The 26,077-nt window shown below is 38.9% G+C and overlaps 1 protein-coding gene across 11 annotated transcripts in view; it reads right to left on the reverse strand.

Annotated features, from left to right (window-relative positions):
• Positions 1-26,077, reverse strand: part of LOC122561108 (kinase non-catalytic C-lobe domain-containing protein 1) — a 351,506-nt gene that overhangs the window by 171,779 nt on the left and 153,650 nt on the right. For all 11 annotated transcript variants that reach the window (XR_006314907.1, XR_006314906.1, XR_006314909.1 and 8 more), the window contains 8 exons: positions 24,520-24,965; positions 14,218-14,311; positions 12,819-12,916; positions 10,587-10,801; positions 7,868-7,984; positions 4,759-4,906; positions 3,719-3,901; positions 3,223-3,438 (listed from right to left, as the gene is read on the reverse strand). Coding sequence is in view for 7 of the 11 variants with exons in the window: in XM_043712542.1 (XP_043568477.1) it covers positions 3,223-3,438; positions 3,719-3,901; positions 4,759-4,906; positions 7,868-7,984; positions 10,587-10,801; positions 12,819-12,916; positions 14,218-14,311; positions 24,520-24,965 (1,517 nt within the window). In the remaining 4 variants the exon portion in view is untranslated. The remainder of the gene's footprint in view (positions 1-3,222; positions 3,439-3,718; positions 3,902-4,758; positions 4,907-7,867; positions 7,985-10,586; positions 10,802-12,818; positions 12,917-14,217; positions 14,312-24,519; positions 24,966-26,077) is intronic.

Raw genomic sequence — 26,077 nt, forward strand, 5'->3', positions numbered from 1 at the left:
TCCCGACCTCTCCGCCCCCACCCCCGTCTGACCTATCACCCTCACCTTGACCTCTTTCCACCTATCACATTTCCGACGCCCCTCCCCCAAGTCCCTCCTCCCTACCTTTTATCTTAGCCCGCTGGACAAACTTTCCTCATTCCTGAAGAAGGGCTTATGCCCGAAACGTCGATTCTCCTGTTCCCTGAATGCTGCCTGACCTGCTGCGCTTTTCCAGCAACACATTTTCAGCTATTTACCCTATACATGATCCTCATGATTTTTTAAACCTCCATAATGTCACCCCTCAGACTCTGACGCACCAAGGAAATCAGTTCCAGTCTATTCAGTCTCTCCCTATAGCTCAAGCCCTCCAAATCCTTGTGAATCTTTTCTGAAATCTTTCAAGTTCCACAACATCCTTCCTATAGCAGGGAGACCAAAATTGCATGCCGTATTCCAATAATGGCCGAACCAACATCTTGCAACATGACCTCCCAAATGCTATAATCAAAGCACTGACCAATAGAGGCAAGCATACCAAACGCCTTCTTCACAATCCTTAATACCTGCAACTCCACTTTCAAGGAACTATAAACTTGCGCCTCAGGGTCTCTTTGTTCAGCAATGATCCCTAGGACCTTATCATTAAGTGCATAAGTCCTACCTTGATTTGCCTTTCCAAAAGTGCAGCACCTCACATGCAGCTGAACTTCATCTCCATCCTCAGCCAATTTGCCAATCTGATTAAGATCCATTGTACTCTGAGGTAACCTTCTTCGCTGTCCACTACATCACCAATTTTGGTGTCACCTGCAAACTTACTAACTATCCCTCCTACGTTCCCATCTAAATCATTTATATAAATGACAAAAAAAATTGGACGCAGCACCGATCCTTGTGGCACACCACTGGTCACAGGCCTTCAGTCTGAAAAGCAACACTCCACCACTATCCTCTGTCTTCTACATTTAAGCCAGTTCTGTATCCAAATGGCTAGTTCTACCTCTTTTCCCTGCCTAAAGTCACCTGGCTTTTCCTTACCAGCTTTCTTAAATTGTGGCACCACGTTAGCCAACCTCCAGTCTTCCAGCACCTCACCTGTGGCTATCGATACAAATATCACAGCAAGGCCTTTTTATTTAAGACCCTACACTTATGACAAATATACAAATGACAACTAATGCAATTCCATTTTTATGTTTCATATCAATGAAAACTATAGAATAGTACTTCAAATACTCAGAGGTGAGTTTTAATTAATTTAAAATATAATTTAACCCATTAACGTTAATTAATGACTCATGTCCCATGTGAATCACCTAATGAACACAAGTTATAATGATTTACACTAATTATTTCAACAGTGATTCTGATAGGCAGATTTGATCAACGTTAGGTCAGTTCATCCAGAACATGAATAATGTTTAGAAGCTTTGGCCCAGATTCAGGGTAATGAAGACCCAGAGTACAAAGCAAAAAAAAAGCTACAGCTTGCTGGGGAATTGGTAGAGGTTACAATTGATGGCATTCAAATGTTCAAAGAAGTGTTGCAACAGCAGGATATCATAGAAGGTTAATGAGAATTATCCAGAAAAAAGCAGCAAAGAACACCACCGAGACTCATTAGGTTGATATATATTACACAGTTACTTCCACTCAAAGGAAGACTTATATTTATTTCTGTCCTTCCTTTCCACTAAGAAGGAATCCCTTTGCTGCTGACCTTACCCCATCTATATGATAGCCTGGATTCACCAACAGCGACATGAGTCTGAATTCCCCACTACAATTATTCCAGAAAGACAACAATGATTTAGTTCAAAACACCACAGATACAAACGCTTATTATAAAAGTTGCCTTTATAGCTTTGCCTGCCTGGCTGGGGCCCTTTCCTATCACTCTCTATTTCAGTGTTGCCTGCCTTGAATATCTCCTGCTTTAGAGAAAAAGAGCACATAATGTTTGTGGGACTGATCCTTAATTCAAGAATAGCAAATTGATCACTTTCACTTTATTTATCCTTAATCTAAGCAAGAAAAATAACATGACTAAATAGAGAACTCTGGTTTATATATAGTACATGTCAATTCCTCAAGATATTTCAAAGTCTTTTAGAGTTAGTTCTTCTGAAATGCAGGTATTTTTGCCATGTTTGTCTTTTACATTAGCACTAATCTTGTGATGATGGTTATTGATGTATAGTCAGTGAAACAATCAAGTTAAACCTCCCTAATCAATCTCCTCTTACTAGGAGTTATGTTGATAAATAATTATACAAAGATTCACATGAAGGAGCAACTCAGATGTAAGAAATAAGACAAGCAAGGCTGATAGAGGAAGAAGTACATACTGAAAATGGATTTTTCATTTCCAGCCAGATGCTTTTATCCAAATAGTATCGATCCTTGTGTGAACTACAACTAGTAACTTGTTGTGAAAAGACTTAAGGTGGCTAAATGGGCATAAGTCCAAAGTACAAAGATGGGTTCTGTTTGGTGTGGAAGTAATGTAGGTAAAGGACTAGATAATGCAGAGCCCCTTCACCTTTTCTGAACAGCTGAACCAAAGGACAACAATCTTGGCTTGAAAATGGAGTATGTTGTAAACTGTAAGTAATTCCAGTGAGCATGCAGTAAAACTGGAGAATGGCCTCCTTGTGAAGATTCCGGAAGCAGGTTGCACTGATTCATTGAAAAGCAACTAAAATAGACTCAGAAAACAAGATTTTAGGATACTGTGTTTGAGTAACTTTGAAATGAGATGTGCCATACATATATCAAGCTAGGGAAGAATAGATGTCTTTGGACTTAAACTTCCTAAAGCTTTCCTTTCCTCATATCTGTATCTGTTGTAGACCCAATGCTAGATATTTATTGCAGGTGGTCAAGTCCACTATCGCAGTAACATGTAATTCTGGGCATCGTAGAAGGCAAATGAGGTGAATCTTGAGTTGTTTAGCTCTCAAAACTTCTACATTCCTATCATGGTAGTTGTAAATAGACCTTGAGATATTGGTACAATTGGCTTTGGTAGGGACAAATTTCCATTTGAGGCAGGATATTACAAGTGAAAATAAAATCAGATTCAGTCGTGTTTAATATTTGTATATGAATGAATGGTAACGGAGAGAGCATTCAGTGAAGAGCAAAAGAGAAATTAGAGAATAGAAGTAGGATTAAAAAATACATTTACTTTGTTACAATTTTTTTTAGATAATATGAAGAGAATTCCAATGGTACCTGTTGTAGCAAGGTCAGTTGCTGTGCTAGATGTTGTGGACTGTAGTCAGCCAACATGAAAAGTCCTTTCTCATCAACTTTCTGGTAAGCCCCTGACAGTTCTCTTGCAAAGCCAGTATAGCAGGGCTTTGGCAGTGCAGTGGCTATGGTGTAAGACTTTTCCTTCGGTTGAAGGTTTGTAGGCTCAGTACGCTTGCTAATCTTCCATTTAAAGCTCTGTTTCAACAAAAGATTAACAAAAGGTAATGTGCAGCAACATTGTATTACACCTGTAAGATCCACCAATGAAATCCATTCTAGTGAGGCTATGTTCTATTTTCAATGATTCTGTCCTTTGTTAGAATTCCCAAGGACCAAATAACATAGTTGAAAAAAGCAAAACAACACACTAGTTATTCAATTCCAAAGCACGGAGAAGAGGTATGTTTCCTAGGTACAACAATGAGGAATGGTTCCTAATACATTGTTTATCTTCAATTAAAAAGGAGTGCCATACCTTTCGGGAAATATCTTCATCCAAATCCTTTTTGAACATTGAATGAACTGACTGGTTGTCCTCCTCATTCCACAAATCCTCGAACATGATGCTGTCATACAGTGGATTATGGGCTTTTTCTTTCTCAGAGAAGCTTTGAAGTAAATTTATTAAATATTCTCCTCGACTGTCATATAGAATAACCTTTTAAAAGAAAGATCATATTAAGTCAATTTAATATTTATTATTATTCAGCTCTTCAATGATCCATGTTGCATAATTAACCATAGTTTTGTATCTTTGGGATTCATACTCAATCTCTGATTTAATGAAGTCTATTCATTAAAATTATTGAGTGTATAATGTGGTAGTATGATTTCCACTGCTGTTTCATTGCTCCTGTTTTATCAATGAAACTCTGCATATATATTGTATTATGCAGACAAAAGACACATAACAATTGTTAAGTTTATTATAGATATAAAGACAACAGTCCTAAATGAATCAGTTATGCTCATGGTAACTATGTTGCGATTGAACCCCCCAGTGCCACTCAACAATGATGCCACCAGGGCTTGAGAATGGAGGGGTTTGGGGCACATAATCCAAATAGAGGGAGCTGGTGATTGTATGACAAAGGGTGCATTCAGGCTTTCATCTTGCACCACAGTTTGTCAGCACTGGTGGAACCTTCCTCTTCTCAGGGCTTTCCCATCCAGAAACCAGCAGGTTGAGGCTCCAGCTGACTCTTGTGTCAGCATTAAAAAACAAATTCCTTCCATCTTCAATCTTTCAAGGTACAGTACCATATCCTATCCCAAAGCTGCCATCCCAGCAGGGTTCACTTGCACTCTTCAGAATTTCATTCAGCATACTGGCCTTAGGGAATAATATGGGTCCTTCTGAGGTCAAGAATGTGTGAATTCAGTATATGATTGCTGAATGTTTCAATATTATCATTCACTGCATGCCCAATCTCTAAGAAATGATCCCACATTTGTGCATATTTGTTAGTGAATGCCTTTTGGTGGTTTAATTATTCCAGCTGGGTTCAGAATTACCTTTGAGGAAATAAAAGTTTCTAGCTTGTTTAAAACTTCAGTATCTTCTGCAAAGTCTACATAGTAACATTCTTCAATCCAGGCCTGCAGTAGATCTAAACTTCGGTTATACACATTTATGGAGTCAGATGAATTTCTTTGATTCGCACTGAAATTGTAAAAATAATTCAGATTACCTATTCTTGTGTAAAAATATTGGATTAAAATTAGTAAAAGTGCAGACATGACATCATGACATCTACAAAAATCTAAAGGATAAGAACTGAATAATTCAATACATATTTTATGCTTGTCACTGAATCACATTTTGGATGTTAAGAGAAAGCTCTGATACAGGCTTACAAATTTTGAATATTTTAAAGGTAAATGCTGAGTGTCAAAGTTCCCACAATTAGCAAAAAGGATATTTCAATTTGCTGGGCTAAGTGATTTCCAAAGCCTAATACCTCTCTGGAGCTGTATGGTAAGTCATAGAGGTTTACAGCACCGAAACAGGCCCTTCAGCCCAACTTGCCCAAGTCACCAAATTTTCACAATTAAACTAGTCCCATTTGCCTGCAGTTAGTGTGTATTCCTCCATACATATCCCATCCATGTACCCGTCTAAATGTTTCTTAAATGACAAAACTGTACTCGCTTCCACCACTACCTCTCGCAGCCCATTCCAGACACTCACGATCCTTTGTATGAAAATATTGCCCCTCTGGACCCTTTTGTATCACTTCCCTTTCATCATAAACCAATGCCCTTTAGTTTTAGACTCCCTTACCATGGGGAAAACTGTTGGCTATCTGCCTTATCTATGCCTCTCATGATTTTATACCTGTATGAATGTCACCTCTCAGTCTCCCACGCTTCACAGAAAAAAAATTCCAGTCTATTCAACCTCTGCTTATAACAAACCTTCCAATCCAGATAGCATTCTAGTAAATCTTTTCTGCACTCTTTCTAGTTTAATAACCAGAATTTCACACAGTACTCCAAATGTGGCCCCACCAACATTTTGCACGGCTGCAACAAAATGTCCCAATTCCTATACTCAATGCCTTGAATGATGAAAACAAGCATGTCAAAAGCTTTCTTCACTACTCTCTCTGCCTGTGACTCCACTTTCAAGGAGCTATGAAGCGGTACCCAAAATCTCTGGTCACAGGCCTCCAGTCTGAAAAATAACCATCTGTCTTCTACTGTCAAGCCAATTTTGTATCCAATTAGCCAGCTCTCCCTGATTCCCTTTACTCAACAACCAGTTATGTAGTTACTTGTCAATGCCTTGTTAAAGTCATTTAGACAAGTAATTTCAAGTCTAAACCCACTATATCACAGAAGTATAATATTGTCAATAGTGGTACATTGTGGTATTAAGCCCACAGGGTACAACACAGCTTCATTTAAAATAAGATCTTGTCCTACATTCAGAGTTACAGCGTGATTTTTGATAGCGCTCTATTTTACAGTGACACTGAAAAATAGCTGCATCTTTAGTTATGAACTAACTCTTCTTCATTGATATGTTGATCTTCTACCTGCAGGTTTTGTGACATTGCGACTGTTGTCATGAATGAGTTCCCTTAGGATAGCAATTGGTATAATTTTATAGCACTGATTTACTAAGCAACAGTCTATGAGATATATATGTGTATGTACATATTAAAACAACTAGTGCAATCTGATATGAAAAACATGAACTTCTGTACATTCTATCTCTATAGTTCCATCCAAAATAACAAATAACAAATAATTCTAATGTAGTTATCACTCCATCCCAAAAATTGAAAAGAAAATTGTGCTGGGCTTTTTCTACTGAGGTGGGTAGCTCAAACTGGGAAATTTCTCAATTTTGCAGTCCAACCTTGGTTTAAAATGCTCCAAATTTCACTCTGTTGTGGCAAAGTTGTATTGAGTTGGGTTAGCTGACCCCAGAAGGAGACCATCGGCACTACTAGGGAGGGCAAGTGTTGAAGTCAATTACTTAGAAGATCTGCTTTAATACTCTGAGCCTTTGTTCCAGTTTTTTTTTAAAAAACAGTGAAGCTCTCTAGACCTCACCCCTAGTACAGCCTCTCTCACCTCAGTGCTCTCCTATACTCCATTCATGCCAAATCACTCAGTCCCCAAATTCCCTCAAATGCGTCTTTTCATCTTCACAATCACTCCCAGGATCCTCCATAGCAGAACTCATGAATCATAGAGCTCCACTAAAAAATTCTAATGATCCAATACTCTCATACATACACACTTGAGAATAATTATAATCATGAATCTTATTCAAAGCTCTTAAACCTCAAGCGGTTAATCCTGTGTAAACAAAACACATCTGACCCCACAACAAAATTTTGTAATAGCACTTTCAACTGTGAATCACACTGTAAACTCAGAACACCCAGCTAAAATAATAGTAGACTTTGAAACACAGTCAAACATTCTCAATTAAATATAATAATCGTCATAATAATTATGACGGTAACAATGATAATAGCCATTTGGAAATGTTAGCAAAGTCCTTTAATGAAACTGTATTAACACATACATTTTTAACTTACACCAGATGGCCTGTCAATCAAAGTACCATAGCAAAGTTTTCTTTATAACTTACACAGAGAGTTTTATGTTTAAAGAGCAGTGGGTTTGTAAAGCCTAAGCGCCTGATGCTTAAACAAATATTTTTTCATCCTTCAAGAGTATTTATATCTGTACCATTAATTTATTACACCGATTCTGTGGATTAGCTCCCTTGGAACAGAAAATAAAAGAGTCCTGCTTGAACACAGCACTAAACTGAAATGATCTGAATTTGGATTTCTATTCTGTGTAAATCACATCCTGGCCTTTCCTAGAGGCATATGTAAGATATGTTGGATGTGCAGGTGAAGCTTATACATCATCATCCCATTTTAAAAAGTTCACTGAGACTTCCAAATCAAGTCTAAAGGATCATTTTGAGATATTTTGATCATATTGTCAAATTTGAAGTCAATGTTAACAGCTAGAATCACATCACTTAATTTGACTAAGTTAAGACACTTTCTAATACAGTATAAAAACATACATGGCAACAGTAAATGGAAGAGAACTGAGAGAGAGAGGTATGCTGTGATTTATACAATACCTGATATCAATGACACTGCTGAATCTATCTTCCAGAAACTGAAGAAATTCACAAGGTGATGTGAAATAACGAAACGTATAAAAAAACTGCTGGACGTAGCCTTCTATTACTGCATTACTGCAAAATTAACAACATCTGTTAAATATACACATTACAATATGCAAAAGCAAAGAAAAAACGCTGTTGCACAAATTGAAAATGCCTTTCCCAGACAAATAAGAATCTACTGTTTCCTCCTACGTAGAAATCAAAATAAATCTTTCTGATACACCTTATATAATTAAATTACCTATTACTGAACAATGGAAATTGTAGTCTGCATTTGGAATTAATCCTAACCACGTTCTACACATAATTAGTTTATAACTAAATATAGATGAGATTGAAGCATCGAAACTTCTATCTGAAAAAAAAACAAATCATTAAGCTTTCTTACTTTAAATTCAGGCCTTCCCCTGCAAATAGATAACTTATATCAAGGAAATGTTTCTTTTTGAGAAACAAAATCAGAAATTGCTGGAAAATCTCAGCAGGTCTGCTAACATCTGTGGAGAGAATGCACAGTTAACATCTCAGGTCCAGTGACCCTTCTTCAGAACTTCAGAACCCATTCTGAAGAAGGGTCATTGGACCCCAAACATTAACCCTGCCTTTCTCCATAGATGCTGCCAGATCTGCTGAGTTTTTAACCGCAATTTCTGATTTTGTTTCTGATTTCCAGCATCTGCAGTTCTTTGTCTTTTTTTACTTCTTTTATGAGATTATGTCACAAAACTGAAAGTCTATTCTTCATGATTTCTAAAACAAAATTGCTACATGTCAATGCAAAAAGTAAATTTCTCTCTTCAAAGCCTTTTCCTTTTAAGCATTAAGTATAGTAAAAGTGTCAACCTTGCATTTAATAGTAAACAAGCATTGCTGACAATACAGATGCTAACATCTTGATGGATCCTCAACAATAGACCACTACTGTATTCAGGTAGTCACAAGAGAATGGTTTACAAACAAAGCAATGAGGAAAGTGGGTACCATTGAGATGTCATTTGGATTTACAATTAATTTTGAAATGGAAACTATACCAGACATCCTCAGCAACATGATTGCAAAAAGTTGTCAAAATATCGGCTTAAGATTGTTTTAACATTGTGTTAGTGGAAGCTATCTTGAGATCTATTAACTCTTAAAATAAAGTTATAGTTACTTTGTTAAATTTCTACTCAAGCAAATTGTAAACTTCTGGTGTACAGTTTTCTTGATAAAAAGGCAATGCTGGCAACTGACTGAGATAATTTGATTAGATTTGATTTATTACTGTCACATTTACTGAGGAACAGTGAAACGTATTGTCTTACTTGCTTTACAGGCAGATTGTACTATACAAGTGCATCAGGGTAACAGAACAAACTGCAAGGTGCAATGTAACACCTGTTCACAGAAGATAACTTTTTGTTATTGGGCATAATCAGACGATAGTGAAGCTTATTTGGAGTATCAAATTAGAAGTGTTTGTAAATTACCTTCAACAAAACATTTAATAATTTTTTTCTCCAATATGTTCCCAAGTCCATGACTGAAAATCTGATGTCTAATTTTATTAATAATTTTTAAAAAAATTTACAAGAAGTAGGATTGGTTAAACAATCTTAATTATTCAGGTATTCATTATTCTATGAAGTCAAACAAAGCAAGCATAACATTTGTCAAAATTAAATACTCTGAAAACTCCCAGAAGTAATTAATTAAAATATCAAACTGTTTCCATGGCAAAATCAAAATCATAAATACCACTGGTGGGGAAGGAGGTGCCTGTGGTGCTTGGCATGGATCTGTTGGGTTGAATGCCCGAGTTCTATATTGTGTATACTATATAATAATGAACCAGTAATTACACACATCACAGTTTAGACATTGATCTTCTAAGAGCTGCTCATTTATATAACAACAAGTAACTGAAATACTACCACACTTCACAATGCTGAAGCACATATATTAATCACCTGCAAGCAACAGACAAAGAGGCAGGCCCAGCACTGAAATGTCTATAACACCCAGTCTCTCAATATCTGAACTCCGCTATTGAGTTTTCACTTGCAAAGTTACAGTAGCACAAACTGTAGCTCTGTAATTTAAAGGCATCATTAATTACATTTTCACTTCTCATTAAATTTTACTTGTGTTAAAGGAAAATTATATTTCTATTTAAATGGGCTTTTTCAAAGTTGGAATAGCTCTGCGTTATCATAAAATAGCTACTAGTGTTTTTTATATTATATACTGCTCAAGTAAATTTAGTACAACACACATTCTGTTCATCTAACAAGGCATTTAATAAGATTTAATGAGATGGATAATTAATTAAAATGATGAATTTTCTTTATTCAAGTGTGGGATGTGGGTGTCGCTGACTGGCCAGCATTTTATTGCCAGTCTCTAGATGCCCTTGAGAAAGTGGTGGTGAGGTCCCTTCTTGAACTGCTGTAGTCCACTTGGTGTAGGTAGACTCATAATGCCATTAGGGAGGGAATTCCAAGGCTTTCAAACAGTGACAGTGATGGAATGATAATATTTTTCAAAGTCAGGATGGTGACAGCTTGGAGAGCAACTTACAGGTGGCAGTATTCCAATGGTCATAAATGGTCTTGCAAATACAAATTCTTACCTTTTTAACTTTGCAATTATATTTAATATGATTTGATATTCTTTGCTACGTGCTATTCACCTGCTATAGAGGTTTGCCATCAGCCCCACTGCTGTTCCAGCCTGAAGTATTTGTGTTCTGTCCTTGCTTTGGCTCTGATCACCTTTCAAAGAGTGGAAGGTGAGGAAGGAATTGCTATCAGTTGATCTGAGATTTAATGTCTCTGACTGGAATGAGGAGATGACCAGTGAAGGAAGAACAGAGGAGTTCAGGCCCCATTGCTCCATTTGCAATATCTAGAGAGACCAAAATTACTATTGAGATGAACAATGACATCTGTTACAACAAAAACAAAATATACACGTTGCTGGAAATTTGAAACCAAAAACAGAAAATTCTAGAATTACTCAGCAGATATTACTTAACATCTGTGAAAAAAAGAAACAGAGTTAATGTTTCAGGTCTGCAACCATTCATTCAAAAGCATGAGTGAAACAAGGACCCCTTTAGGAAACCATGCTGACAGTTTTTTATTCAGTAAAATGGTGATATGTCAGAGGAGCTTAAAAAGCAACATACAGCTTGTCTCCTGTTCACAGTGAAATAATTAGTACCATGGCTCCATTACAGAGGATGTCGGATCAGAATTCAGCAGTGTATTTGAATAATTGAGCATGATATTGACAAAAGCAAAAATGAGTGGCAGATTGGCTGAATTAGGGCAGAAGAGGGTGATGCTGCAGAATTTTAAGGTGACTTTTTTGATGAATAGATATTTGGTTGAATGGGGATATTATGTTGAGTTTGTAAACATTATGGTTGAACCTGAGGGACAAGGGATGGAAAGAGGACAGAAGCAGTTGTGAAGGTATGAAGTTTTCCTCAGGTCCAAAGACAATCACTTTGGTCTTCACAATGTCTAATTTTACAACTCACACAAGACAGGACGTCAGTCAAGTAGTCTTGTAACACAGAGGAGCTGGAGGGATCAAAAAGAGTGGTTGAGTGACTGAACTGTGAATTATTCTAAGTGGGTTCCTTCAAACCTGAATATGCATTAGAAAATTCACTTTTCTTATCTAAGTAGAAGAGTCTAGTTGAGTAAACAATACAAAGTTTATTAAATTAATGCAATAATTTATTGTTACATTAATATGACTTACATTATGACTGAGATTGTTGGGAGCACGCTAGCCCCAGTTCTGTCTCACAAAGAATCCTTCTTTACTCTGACAAATTCCTTATGATCTTACCACAGTGGGTGGGTACTTAATCAAGTACCCAATCAAGTATTTTCTTTTTCAGACCCGTACTGTCAGCCTAAATAAAAAAAAGCTAACCCCATATCTGCACTGAACACACCAATGGGTAACACAGAGGAAGAGGAGAAGGGTGGGGGTATGGGTGGAAAAGATAGAATCACAGAGCATTCCTGAGATGATAGGATAGGAATTGGAAATATTAATTGCTGGAAAAACTTATGGATGGGTAAAAATAAAAAGCTGCTCCTATCAAGCTAGACAATCAAAGATAGGCTTTAGGTGGGAATGTTATGGTTGACCATGTTGAAGGGTCCAGAGGAGGTTGTGGAGAGATAATGCACCATGATTATTGGGAAAGTTATCTGTGACTTTGGTTTATTCATTATTTTTATTCTTATTGTTGTGTTTTGTGACATTAATGATTAGAGAGTCAAACTGAGAGTTGTGGGAGAGACGGATATGGATGTTCATTGATATTAAGACTAAAAGATTAGAAATGGGGCTAATTTATAGATGTAATGGGTCAAATGGCAAGTAGGGAAGAATAGCAGTAGCTTTGAAACACAGGAGGACGATGGTGATGGAGAGGGGAAGAACATACAGTCCATTAGCCTAAGGGCCAGTAAGAAGTTGGGTGGTCATGAGTGATCATGGGCATGAGCTCACAGAGGATGGTTTATGGAATATGAGCGGGCAAGAGAAATGTGAAGAGAATTTGAGGAAGCTGATACTCCTGAGTGTAAAGTCATCCTTAAACAACTGTGGCTCCCAAGGTCAGGGTGTTTTTTGTAATATAAAGATGTTTGCAGTAGTGCATTCAAATAGGTGACAACTTCATGCTGGTTATGTACATGTGTTAGAGATTATGTGGAGATGTGTGGGTTCTGCAATAAATGTAAGAACACAATCTGTGATACTTTAATCTACATATATACAATCTATAAAACTTTGTTCATAAATAATAACAGAAAAAATATTGACTTCATGGTATGCTTAACAAATATAGTTCCCATTGATATATCCTTCATTAGACTTTTATCATTGAATATACCTCAATATACTTCTTTGCCAACTCAAGGAACTCCATTTTCAGCTTCATTTCTTCAAGCTGTTGCTTCAGTTTGGGCAGCACCACCTTTGCATCAATTCCTTTAAATTAAAATGTAATGTTACATTGTAAATATACAGCAAATAAGCCAAGTCAACCAATGAAAGCGTTAGGGACAAAGACTTGCATATCTTTTCAGCAAACTTAATATGGTGCCATGAGTTGAGGACGACATGCTAGTACCAATTTTCCACCAACATCAAGAAGTTTTTAGTTTGCAGTGACCCAACAGTGACCAAGTAACTAAAGTCAGGCCTCAATCTGATTCTGGAGGGCAAATCTCCATAACTATGCTTGGCAAGCCATTTTATTTATGGAAGGTAGCACTGTCAGGGACTTATGCACTTGAGCTGGTTTAATTACCTGTTGAAGGAGTGGAGTTGATTAAAAACAACTGTAATTATTCAAGTGGACACACTGGTAAATTGACCAAACTCAAATCTAATACAGACTCTCTGAAAATCTACAAAAAACATCCTATGAAAGAAAGAGAAAACAATTCTAAACTGTATGTTTGGTAGCATAAATCTGTGTAAACACTCCCCATACTAGAGACAAATAGCTGCCTCACGGTATGCATGCCTCAAGGTTGAAAGGAGAAAACATAGGAAAAAGGCTACAAAAGCAGGTTAAGGAACTCATCTCTCGACACTGGCCAACCTGTCCAATATATTCAAGGCTCAAGTCAAGAGGGTGTGGGAATGACTTCCACTTGCCTGGATAAGTGCAACTGCAGTAATACTCAAGGAACTGGTACACCATCCAGGATGAACAGCCTCTTTGATTGGCAAACCACTTCAACATTCATTCCCTTCCCCACCAATGCACCGTGGCAGCAATGTGCACCAACTACAAGGTGTACTGCACACCAATGCCCCTTTGACAGCTTCTGCCAAACCTCCAATCTCCACCACCTAGAATGACAAAGGCACAGATGCATGGGAACACCAACTAGCTGCAAGTTCCTCTTCAACTCACACATCATCCTGACTTGGAATGATATCACCATTCCTTCAATGTTGCTGATACAGAAGCCCACAGTTTTCTTCCTCACAACATTGTGGGTCTACCTTCACACCCAGCTTCTCAAGGGCAATTAGAATCACAGAATTGTGAAGGTGCACAGGAGGCCAATCAAACCACTGCATCTTTGCCAACTCGTGGAGCATTTTACCTTAGTGCCAATCTCCTGTCTTTACCCATAAACCTACCCACTGGTTTTATTTAAATAATAATTCATTGTCCCCTTGTGCAATTAGGAATAGGCAATAAATATTTGCCAGTCAGTACACCTGCCTCCTATGCACAAATAACATAAAAAAACCAAATGTACCATATTAACCTTTGTTTCTTTTTTCCTGTTGTTGGAGTTTCTGGTAGAAGTTTTTAGTTTTTCGAAAATTCTTAGACTCCATCATCAATTGTTGTTCAATTTCCTGTGAAACCAAAATAAGGTCAGTTTAACTTCAAAAAGTAAAAGAAAATCCTGTGCATTACAGCTATCAGGAACAGTGTCTTTGCGGTAATCCAGAGGCAATGATAATGGTCCAGAGATTTAAATTCAAATCTCACAGGCAACTGGGTGAATTAAAATTAACTTAAATAAGTCAGGAATAAGATGTGTAAAGATAAGCATGAAACCTGCAGATAGTCATAAATGCCCAATTTGGTTCACTAAATTCTTTGAGAAAGAAAATTTAACCTAAATATGACTCCAGACACACAACAGTGTGAGGGACAGTTACAGCCCTTTGAAGTGGCCCAGCAAACCAACCAGTTGTACCAACCTGCTACAGAAAGTCAAATAACAACAAAACCCACTGCAACAAAGGCCTACACAGAGCAGTATACTCTGCAAAGTTTGCCTTACCTACATCCTTTGCAAACATTTGGCAGAGCTGTCCTACAGGCAACAGCACAAGGTAGTTTGAATTATATTGCACTACCAACATCTCAGACTACATTCATCACAATCAATGAGATGGTGCGATCCCACCGACCAGCACAGGTGGCAGTACAGTTGGAAGACAGTAGCATCTAGCGTCATTAGTACTGACCCCAAACCCCACCAGGTTTTGTTGTATCAGTTCAAAATTGGGAAAGGAAGTTTCCTACTGTTTATCACATATTACTTTCCTGCTGGACCTTAAGTTTCAAATTTAAGATCTAATTTGACACCCAGCTACCTGCACATCTGAAACTTTATGATTGTCTACCTTACCATATCCTGTGTCATTAACTAATCATCAGTTTATTTGCACTCAACATGTCCATACATTGGCTCCGAAACACAACTCTAATTCATTTTCCTGCATCTGTTCCAGCATAAAGTCTTGTTCACCTCGAATTGATATTGTCACAAACCTCTTGTAGCACTAACTTCAAATTCTCCAGCCTCACTTTTCCTTTTTTTAAGATTTCTTCAGTCCTTGAATCGTTGCTATCATCCTCTAACCTATCCCACAGTAATATATGGTACATTCTTCTCTCCTTCCATTGTAGCAGTGTTGCAGGATCTTGGTCACAGTCACAAACCCCAGAATTCTTTCTTCAGGTTCAAATTCCTCCTGAAGTTCAACACTTTCATAAGATGCCATTGCTCAACCTCCACAGTTCTCCTCAGAATGTGAACAACACACAAATGGAAAAGGGGACTTTTAATTGACATTGGATTGAAAGTGCTGTTTCCAATGTACAGCTCCTCAAGTCCAACAGTGCCAGCAACAGCCGTGTCGAACACTAAATGACATGCAGTCTGCAGGTTCTAAGTCTAGAGTTCAGGACCAAGACTGTCACATGGGTAGGGAGGTATGGTGGGGATAGGGGAATGGAAACCCTGATGGAAAGGTCAGAGAGGAGGGAAGACCATGGGGTTAGACCCTGTGGGTAGGTCACTCATAGAGTCATAGAGATGTACAGCACGGAAACAGACCCTTCGGTCCAACCCTGTCCATGCCGACCAGATATCCCAACTAAATCTAGTCCCACCTGCCAGCATCTGGCCCATATCCCTCCAAAGCTTTCCTATTCATATACCCATCCAAATGCCTCTTAAATGTTGTAATTGTACCAGCCTCCACCACTTTCTCTGGCAGCTCATGCCATACACACACCACCCTCTGCGTGAAAACGTTGCCCCTCAGGTCGCTTTCATACCATTCCCCTCTTAATTTAAACCTATACACTCTAGTTCTGGACAACCCCACCCCAGGGAAGAGACTTTGTCTATTTATCTTATCCATGCCCCTCATTATTTTATAAACATTCATATGGTCACTCCTCAGCCTCCGACACCCTAGGGAAAATAGCCCCAGCCTATTCAACCTCTCCCTTTAGCTCAAATCCTCCAACCCTCGCAACATCCCTGTAAATCTTTTCTGAACCCTTTCAAGTTTCACAACATCCTTCCAATAGGAAGGAGGCCAGAATTGCACATAATTCCAAAAGTGGCCTAATCAATGTCCTTTACAACCGCAACATGATCTCCCAACTTCAATACTCAATACTCTGATCCATATCATACCAAACACCATCTACTCGTGACTCTACTTTCAAGGAGCAATGAACCTCCACTTCAAGGTCTCTTTGTTCCACAACACTCCCTAGGACCTTACCATTAAGTGCATAAGTCCTGCTAAGATTTGCTTTCCCAAAATGCAGCACCTTGTATTTATCTAAATTAAACCTCATCTGCCACTTTTCAGCCCATTGGCCATCTGATCAAGATCCCATTGTAATCTGAGGTAACCCTCTTCGCTGTCCACAACATCTCCAATTTTGGTGTCATCTGCCAACTTACTAACTACACCTCTTAAGCTCATATGCAAATCATTTATATAAATGACGAAAAGTAGTGGACCCAGTACCAATCCTTGTGGCACTCCACTGGTCACAGGCCTCCAGTCTGACAAACAACCCTCCACACCACCCTCTGTCTTCTACCCTTGAGCCAGTTTTGTATCCAAATAGCTAGTTCTCCCTGTATTACATGAAATCTAACCTTGCTAATCAGTCTCCCATGGGGAAGCCTTGTCAAAACCCTTACTGGACTCCATATAGATCACATCCACCATTCTGCCCTCATCAATCCTCTTTGCTGCAATCAAGTTTGTGAGACATGATTTCCCATGCATAAAGCCATGTTGACTATCCCTAATCAGTGCTTGCCCTTCCAAATATATGTATATCCTATCCTTAAGGATTCCCTCCAACAACTTGCCCACCACTGATGCCAGGCTCACCGTCTATAGTTCCCTGGCTTGTCTGTACCACCCTTCTTAAACAATGGCACCATCTTAGCCAACCTCCACTCTTCCGGCACCTCACTTATGACTATCAATGATACAAATATCTCAGCAAGGGGGTGAGCAACCACTTCCCACAGGGTACACCTGATCAGGTCCTGGGATTTATCCACTTTTATGTGTTTCAAGATCTCCAGCATTTCCTCCTCTGTAATATGGACATTTTTCAAGATGTCACCATCTATTTCCCTACATTCTATTTCTTCCATGTCCTTTTCCACAGTAAACACCAATGCAAAATATTTGTTTCGTATCTCTCCCATCTCTTGCGGCTCCATACAAAGGCTGCCTTGCTGATCCCTGAGGGGCCCTATTCTCTCCCTCGTTACCCTTTTGTCCTTAATGTATTTGTAAAAACTCTTTGGTTTAACTCTATTTGCCAAAGCTACCTCATGTCCCCTTTTTGCCCTCCTGATTTCCCTCTTAAGTATACTCCTAATGCCTTTATACTCTTCTAAGGATTCATTCAATCTATCTAGTCTATACCTTACGTATAGAGGCATAGAGCCATGGAGATGTACAGCATGGAAACAGACCCTTCGGTCCAATCTGTCCATGCCGACCAGATATCCCAACCCAATCTAGTCCCACCTGCCAGCATCTGGCCCATATCCCTCCAAACCCTTCCTATTCATATACCCATCCAAATGCCTCTTAAATGTTGCAATTGTACCAATCTCCACCACTTCCTCTGGCAGCTCATTCCATACCCGTACTCCTTTTTCTTAACTGAACCCTCAATTTCTTTAGTTATCCAGCATTCCCTACACCTACCAGCCTTTCCTTTCACCCTGACAGGAATATACTGTCTGTGGACTCTCGCTACCTCATTTCTGAAGGCTTCTCATTTTCCAGCCATCCCTTTACCTGCAAACATTTGCTCCCAGTCAGCTTTTGAATGTTCTTGCCTAATGTCATCAAAATTAGCCTTTCTCCAATTTCAAGCTTAAACATTTGGATCTTGGCTATGCTTTTCCATCACTATTATAAAACTAACAGAATTATAGCTGCTGGCCCCAAAGTGCTCCCCCACTGACACATCAGTGACCCTGCCCTGTTTTAGTTCCCAAGAGTAGGTCAGGTTTTGCACCTTCTCTAGTAGGTACATCCACATACTGAATCAGAAAATGTTCTTGTGTACACTTAACAAATTTGTCTCCATCTTAACATTATGCTAGTCCTAGTCTATGTTTGGAAAGTTAATATCCCCTATCATAACCACCCTATTATTCTTATGAAAAATGAGATCTCCTTACAAATTTGTTTCTCAATTTCCCTCTGACTATTAGGCTGTCTATAATACAATCCCAATAAGGTGATCATCCCTTTCTTATTTCTCAGTACAACACAAATAACTTCCCTGGATGTGTTTCTGGGAATATCCTCCCTCAGTACAGCTGTAATGCTATCCCTTATCAAAAACATCACTCCCCCCTCCTCTGTTGCCTCCCTTTTTATCCTTCCTGTCGCATTGTACCCTGGAACATTAAGCTGGCAGTCCTGTCCATCCTGAGCTACATTTAAGTAATTATTAAGATATCCCAATCCCATGTTCCTAACCATGCCTTGAGTTCATCTGCCTTTCCCGTTAGGCCTCTTGCATTGAAATAGATGGCAGTTTAATTTATCAATCCTACCCTGTTTTATGCTTTGTCCCTGCCTGCCCTGACTGCTTGACTCACTTCTTTTCTCAACTGTACCAGTTTCAGATTGATCTCTTTCCTCACTATCTCCCTGCCAGTATATTAGTCCCCCTCCAATTCAGGTGCAATCCTCCTTCTTGTACAGGTCACTTCTATCCCAGAAGAGATTCCAATGATCCAAAAATGTGAATCCTTCTCCCATACACCAGCTCCTCAGCCATGCATTCATCTGCTCTATCCTCCTATTCCTACCCTCGCTAGCTCACAGCACCGGGAGCAATCCAGATATTACTACTCCTCTCGAGGATTTCCTTTTTAAATTCCTGCCTAACTCTCTATACTCTCCTTTCAGAATCTCATTCTTTTCCCTTCCTATATCATTGGTTTAAATGTGTACAATGACCTCCTGCTGGTCCCTCTCCCCCTTAAGAACATTCTGCACCCTCTCTGAGACATCCTTGATCATGGCACCAGGGAGGCAACGCACCATTCTGATTTTTCGCTGCTGGCCACAGAAACATCTGTCTGTGCCTCGGACTAGAGAGTCCCCTAACATAATTGATCTCTTGGAACCTGACGTACCCTCATTGCATTAGAGCCTGTCTCGATAGCAGAAACTTGGCTGTTCGCGCTACATTCCCCTGAGCATCCATCATAGAGTCATAGAGATGTACAGCATGGAAACAGACCCTTTGGTCCAACCCATCCATGCTGACCAGATATCCCAACCCAAACTAGTACCACCCTCCAGCACCTGGGCCATATCCCTCCAAACACTTCCTATTCATATACCCATCCAAATGCCTCTTAAATGTTGTAATTGTACCATCCTCCATCACATCCTCTGGCAGCTCATTCCATACACATACCAACCTCTGCGTGAAAAAGTTGCCCCTTAGGGTCTCTTTTATATATTTCCCCTCTCACCCTAAATCTATGCCCTCTAGTTCTGGTCTCCCCCACCCAAGGGAAAAGACTTTGTCTATTTATCCCATCCATGCCCCTCATAATTTTGTAAACCTCTATAAGGTCACCCCTCAGTCTCTTACGCTCCAGGGAAAACAGCCCCAGCCTGGTCAGCCTCTCCCTGTAGCTCAGATCCTCCAACCCTGGCAACATCCTTGTAAATCTTTTCTGAACCCTTTCAAGTTTCACAACATCGTTCCGATAGGAATGAGACCAGAATTGCATGCAATATTCCAACAACCACTCTCTACATTTTCCAAAACAGCATACTTGTTTGAAATGGGGATAGCCATAGAAGACTCCTGCACTACCTGCCTACCTCTCTTACCTTTCCTGGGGTTAACCCAGGTAACTGTATCTGCAACTTTTCTATCTTCCTATAACTGCCATCCAGCAAATCCCCTTGCTGTTGTAAATTCCTCATTGCCTCCAACTGTCTCTCCAACTGATTCATTCAATCTGATAGGATTTCAAACCAATGGCATTTATTGCAGATATAATCCTCAGTAACAGGTAAACTCTCCCTAAACTCCCATATCCAACAAGAAGAGCATCTCACTCTACTAAAGGCCATTTCTGCCTCTTTCACTCTACAGACCCAGAAAATAACACTGTCTTATTCCTCTACAAAACACTGCTCCAGGCTCACTTAATACTCATGGCTTATATTTTTATGTTTAATCAAGAGACATATCTCAAATAAAACATATAATCAAGAAAGAACCCACTCTACTCACTACTGAAGACTTACTGTAAGACCAATCTTAAAACTATTCACTTATCTGTTTCTGTGCTGTGACCTCTCCCAAGCAGGTTCCTCCAAGATCTCTATCCCTCCTGCACTGCCTGACTGTGTGCTGCCTTTGTCTGTTCCGCTTCCTTTTAAAAGTCCTGTTGTTTTGACTTTTTTTCTCCAAAGTTCCAAAACAATGCAACAGTATATAAAACAGTAATTGCTGCTCCTGGAGTTCGAGAAAATCACCTTCAGCATCTAAAATACCTCAAATAAAGAGCAGCCTGTTACAGCTAAAAATATGAATCCTTTCCTCCAAGAGCACCCATGAGAGAAGGAACCATCCTGAGGCCTGAGCAGGTTGAGCTACCAGACATGTCCCTTGTGCCTGACCACAAACTGTTCTCAGAGTCGAGAGTGTGGTACTGGGAAAGCACTGCTGGTCAGGCACATCAGAGGAACAGGAGAATCGATGTTTCAGGCAAAAGCCCTTCATCAGGAATCCTGTGTCCTTTTCCAGCACCACACTCTCGACTCTCATCTCCAGCATCTGCAGTCCTCACTTTTGCCACTAAATTCCCTCAGTTAGGATGGGGACCAGAGGGCAGATCATCCTCGGCCTTACCCACCCCCATTAAATTGCAGGCAAATAGGAGTGTGGAGGCCACCTTGGAATTTAATGAGTCCCTCCTTGCCTATCAAACCGGCCAGTTGGAGACCACACACTCATAGAATCCCTACAGTGAGGAAAGAGCCCATCAACTCTGCACTGATCCTCCCAAGAATATCCCACCCAGCCTACCCTAGCCCTATAAACCCTACATTTCCCATGGTTAATCCACCTAACCTACATTCCCCTGGAGGCTATGGGGCAATTTAGCATGGCCAATCCACCTAACCTAGTCTATTGGAGGAAACCAGAGCAACTTGCAAAAGGTCAGGGGTAGACAGTCATCTGAGGCTAGAATTGAACTCAGGCCCCTGGTGCTGTAAGGCAACAGTGCTAACCACTGAGCCACTATGCCACCCTAGTGACAATCCTGTCACTAATTCAAAATCTGGATTTACTCTCCCCTGCCCTTGCTTTTAATAACTGAGTCAAGCACCTTTCTTTCTAACTCAGCCACCAACTCAATATTCACATCATGAAGTCATATAATGAATCTCTACCATTTGCAGCAAAGTTTGTTCAGTGATTGAGCAAATTGGAAATGTAGGGAGAGCCCAAATCAGATTTGTGGAATAAAGGAGCAAGAGTGTCTTGTCTGGAGGAAATGAAATGTGGGCCCAACACTTTTAGAAAGTTTTTGTTTGTAAAATGCTTACATTATATCATCTAAGTTAAATTTTACTATTTGCCACAATTGCCTGGTGATAAAGTCTTAGAGTGTTTACCATTGATGCCCCTTTAACCAAGTGATGTAAGTCACCTTCATCGGATATGTTCCAAATTGCACTCTGAGTATTTAATTGATATTTCAGATCTATGAAGGAAAACGTTACAATCTTATTTAGCCAGAATCCAGTACTTCCAAAAGTAATGCTTGCATCAATTTGATTTTATTTAGCATTGCTTTTGAATATTTTCAATTTTCGAACGGCATCTTGCCATTATTCATATTATCAACCTTGAAAATTAATTTGAGCAATGCTTTCAGTGTAAATGGTCAGTTGTAGCTGGTGCACATCTTAACTCCAGCTACTCTCCCTGGTTCCATTGCCCTTAGTTCCCTAGCCAAACAAAATGTAAATATTTCCATTTTGACATTTTCAGTTAGGCCCCTAAAACGTGTTTGGAAGTTTGTGTAAAATATCGCTTCCTAACACAAAATAAGTTAGGGCTTGTCTCCTTGTTCTGAATTCTCCCACAAGGGGAACACAGCTCTTTTTACTCACCCTGTTAGCTTCTTTAATATTGTAAACATTTCAATTAGATTACTTTTTCAGCTTTTTATACTTAATCCACGCACAATTTATGCATCCTGTCATCATAATTTAATCTTCTTAGTAAAGTTAATGATGAATCAGTGCTGCCCACTCCTGAAGCCAACACATCTTTCCCAAGATGCACTGCCTGCAATTGACCCAGTACTCTAAATAGACTCTGGACGATACTTTTTCTAACTGTAACATTAACTTTCTTCCCTTTACATCCCATCCCTATTTGTGATAAATGACAAATTTCATTAGTATTTTGAATTACCTTCAGTATCTGTACTCGAACTTTTACTGTTTCTTGTATTTGAGCCCCAAAATCTCTCGGCTACCCCGTTCCCAAGTTTCTCAACATTTAGGAAACAACCTGATCTTTCTTTCTAAAATCCGAAGTGGATCAGATGAACTCAGACTTCACCAAGTAGAGCCTAATCTGAAAAAGTTTTGTTCACACACTTAATTTATCCCATTGCAATTTCTCATTCACTGAATCACCTCGCTTAGCATGCGCATGCAAGTGAGGTAAGTGGCACTCTATTCTTTCATTTAAGTTTGTTATAAATATACTGAAAAGCTAAGGCCCAGTACAGATAGCTGGGTGACCCCATTTGTCATATGCTGACAATTTAAGGACTTCCACCATCTGTATCCAGTCTTCCATCTGCTAAACAACTCCCTACCCATTTAAACAAGGAACAAGAGTTGGCCTTCAGCCATTCTGGCCTGTGCGCCATTCATCAGATCATGGCTGATTTGCTTTTCACCTCAACTCCACGTTCCTGCATTCCCCTGATAATTTACATTTCCTTGGTAACCAAGAATCTAACTATCTCTGCCTTAAAAATAGTTAAAGATTCTGCATTCTAAACCTTCTGGATAATGGAATTCCAAAGACTCACAACCCTCTGAGAGAAAACATGTTTCCTCATTTCAGTTTTAAATGACAGTCCTTATTTTTAAACCATGTGTACATTACTTCCAATTCAATGCTCTCATTCTTTGATAACATTTTATATTGGAATCTTATTCAGCACCACCTTGAAGCCCTTTTTTTATTCAGAGAAGGTGGCAACTAGGGACAGGCAATAAATGCTGGCCAGCCAGCAAAGTCCACATTCCACATATGAATTTTAAAAAAAAGCATCACACTACTAAAATTTTCAAAGCATTTATCTTGGATTTCTAGATATGCCTTTCCCTTTATAAAACACAACTCATACTTGTCTATAATAATCATTTATTGTGTCTTCTTGTTAGTTGATAGCAGCAGGTTTGCAACGAACAAAAGGAAATGAATATTAGAACAATAGTAATCAATAATGCTTTATTTTAAACTTTATTTTATTGTCTTCTGTCAATATCAGTATTTTCAGAATCTATTGTTTCCAAGCACTATTTCACTTGTAATGTTTATTGTATAGTGTTATGCACACTCTGTTACGGTGTTTTTCAAATCTCATTCTCAAAACAACGAAGTGTACAATTCCATTCAGAATTCAAATGCTCATTAGATTTTAGCTGCAAAGTTTGCATAATTAAGGAGTCGTGACACGGTAAGTTCTAACTGAATGGCCGTCAGTAAGTGAATTCTGACTTTTAGCTTTGATACATTTCTGTGTATTCTCTATAAAATTAATTTCTTGCTCTACAAGAAAGACAATTCCTTAGAAAGTGACAACAATATAAACTACAATTGGAATACAAATAATAATTATTGAATGGAAATGAAGACTTACAAAATTTTTAATTGTAAGTAAATTCAGAAGAAAAATGCAAATATAGTCTTGTACTAGCCTTTGCTTTGTTTGTTGGATAGAGTCAAACTCCAATCTTTGTTTTTTTCATATGCTACTGTACAGAAGTGAACTGCTGCAGTGACTAAATATGTATAAAAAGACATTTTTATGAATAAAGTCAATTTTTGAAATAAAAAAATGAAAACAATAGGACTGATTTTTGAATGTCAGCCTATGAACAAAATTCATGATTCATTCAGACGCAAGCAGTTCATTTAAAATTCTTTTTCAAGTCCATTGAAGTACAATGACAAATGCGACACTTACCAACAATTTGGCCTCTATGTTCTTTTCTTCATTAAAGTTATGTTGACCCAATTGGTTCACATAGGTCTTCACTTGCTGGTTAAAATACTTGCTCCCAAAAAATGCACTGCTCCATCCTGGGTTGCATCTCTTTCTCCCTACACTTGATTCTGTTTGCCGAAGAGGCAAAGAAACTTGGGATTCAGATTCTTCAGTTGAACGGCCAATATCATCCTTCCTTTTTTCATTGCAGTGGCCAAACTTTAAATCTTGACATGGAGTGCAACTTTCATCAGTAAAGTGACAGTTATTTTCCATCTGAAGGAAACGTTTTGTCACATTTTGCTCTTCTTCCCAATGACCTGAGTTAGTCTTTACAAAGTTGTTTTCATCAGGTAGCATACTGCTGACATCTTGCCCAAGGATTATACCATCATTGCTGTTAAGCTGGTCTTCCTTACATTTAGCTGTAGAATACATGCCGAGGAAATTTACATCAACAGGTTATGTAGTTCATTCAACAGATTCTTGTATCAACTAACACCAAGACTGTACGTAACATCATGACAAGTGTGTGCTGTGCGAGATGGAGAACGTGTTTGATTCAAATGTCAGTTACCAGGGCAACAAGCACCAACTGAGATATCTATCAATATGAGTCTTTGCATGTTTATTGTATAGCCAAGCTTTCAATACTGCATAGATTCAATAAATTATGTTTTTATCCTGCAGGTTGTCACATATATTTAAAAGGATAATAGACAGATGAGCATCATCAGTTCTCAAAGATAATAGTAGCCTTCATCAAGTCTTTTCAGGAAAGAGCAGAACTCACAACGAGCTCTGGTTGGAAAATCAAAGGGGTGGATTTGAAGTCAGAGCACCTTTTTGCAGGCATAATTTCTCCTCTACTTGGGCTTCTACTTGACATGTTGCAGGTTAACCTGAAGGAAACTCCAGTCGAGTGTGCAGACGTGATTTCAAGGACATCAATGGAATGGAAGTTGGGCAGGGCGAAGGGATGGTTGAGCCCCTATTGTTAATTTAGACCCCCAACAAGTACAATTTTACTTGCAAAGTAACAGATCTCACAATAAAATTAAGCTGTCAAAAATAGAGCTGATCAAAATTAACTTCATGATGCAAGTCTAGATAATTTATGGGAGGTACATCAAGAGCCACTAGTGCTATCCAGCGCATTTTCTGATAAAGCAACACTGTGATAGTGCAGCAGGACTCTGAGCTGTCATGCAGCCAAACTCCAAACATTTTGCACAAAGATTCCCTGACAATGGCAAATGGTGGCTTCAAAATTATATGAATAGTGAAGGTTAGGAGCAGAGCCTTGAAACAGGAACATGACTTTACCTCAAATTCTGTAGCCTTAACAGTGAAGCATGTTATCCAGAGACTTTGATTGCAAATGGAAAACCCCAAGGCAACTCTGAAAGTGAGTTAACAGCTCAAAAAGGCTGACTAATACCTTTAATGCTTGCCTTCTGTCATATCTGTTAAATATCCACCTCATTTCAAGTGGTTCATCTTTTTGCATATGCCAACAATGCACATTTCACTCATT

This window comes from Chiloscyllium plagiosum, chromosome 22 (assembly GCF_004010195.1).
Source record: "Chiloscyllium plagiosum isolate BGI_BamShark_2017 chromosome 22, ASM401019v2, whole genome shotgun sequence".
NCBI classification, from domain to species: Eukaryota; Metazoa; Chordata; class Chondrichthyes; order Orectolobiformes; family Hemiscylliidae; genus Chiloscyllium; species Chiloscyllium plagiosum.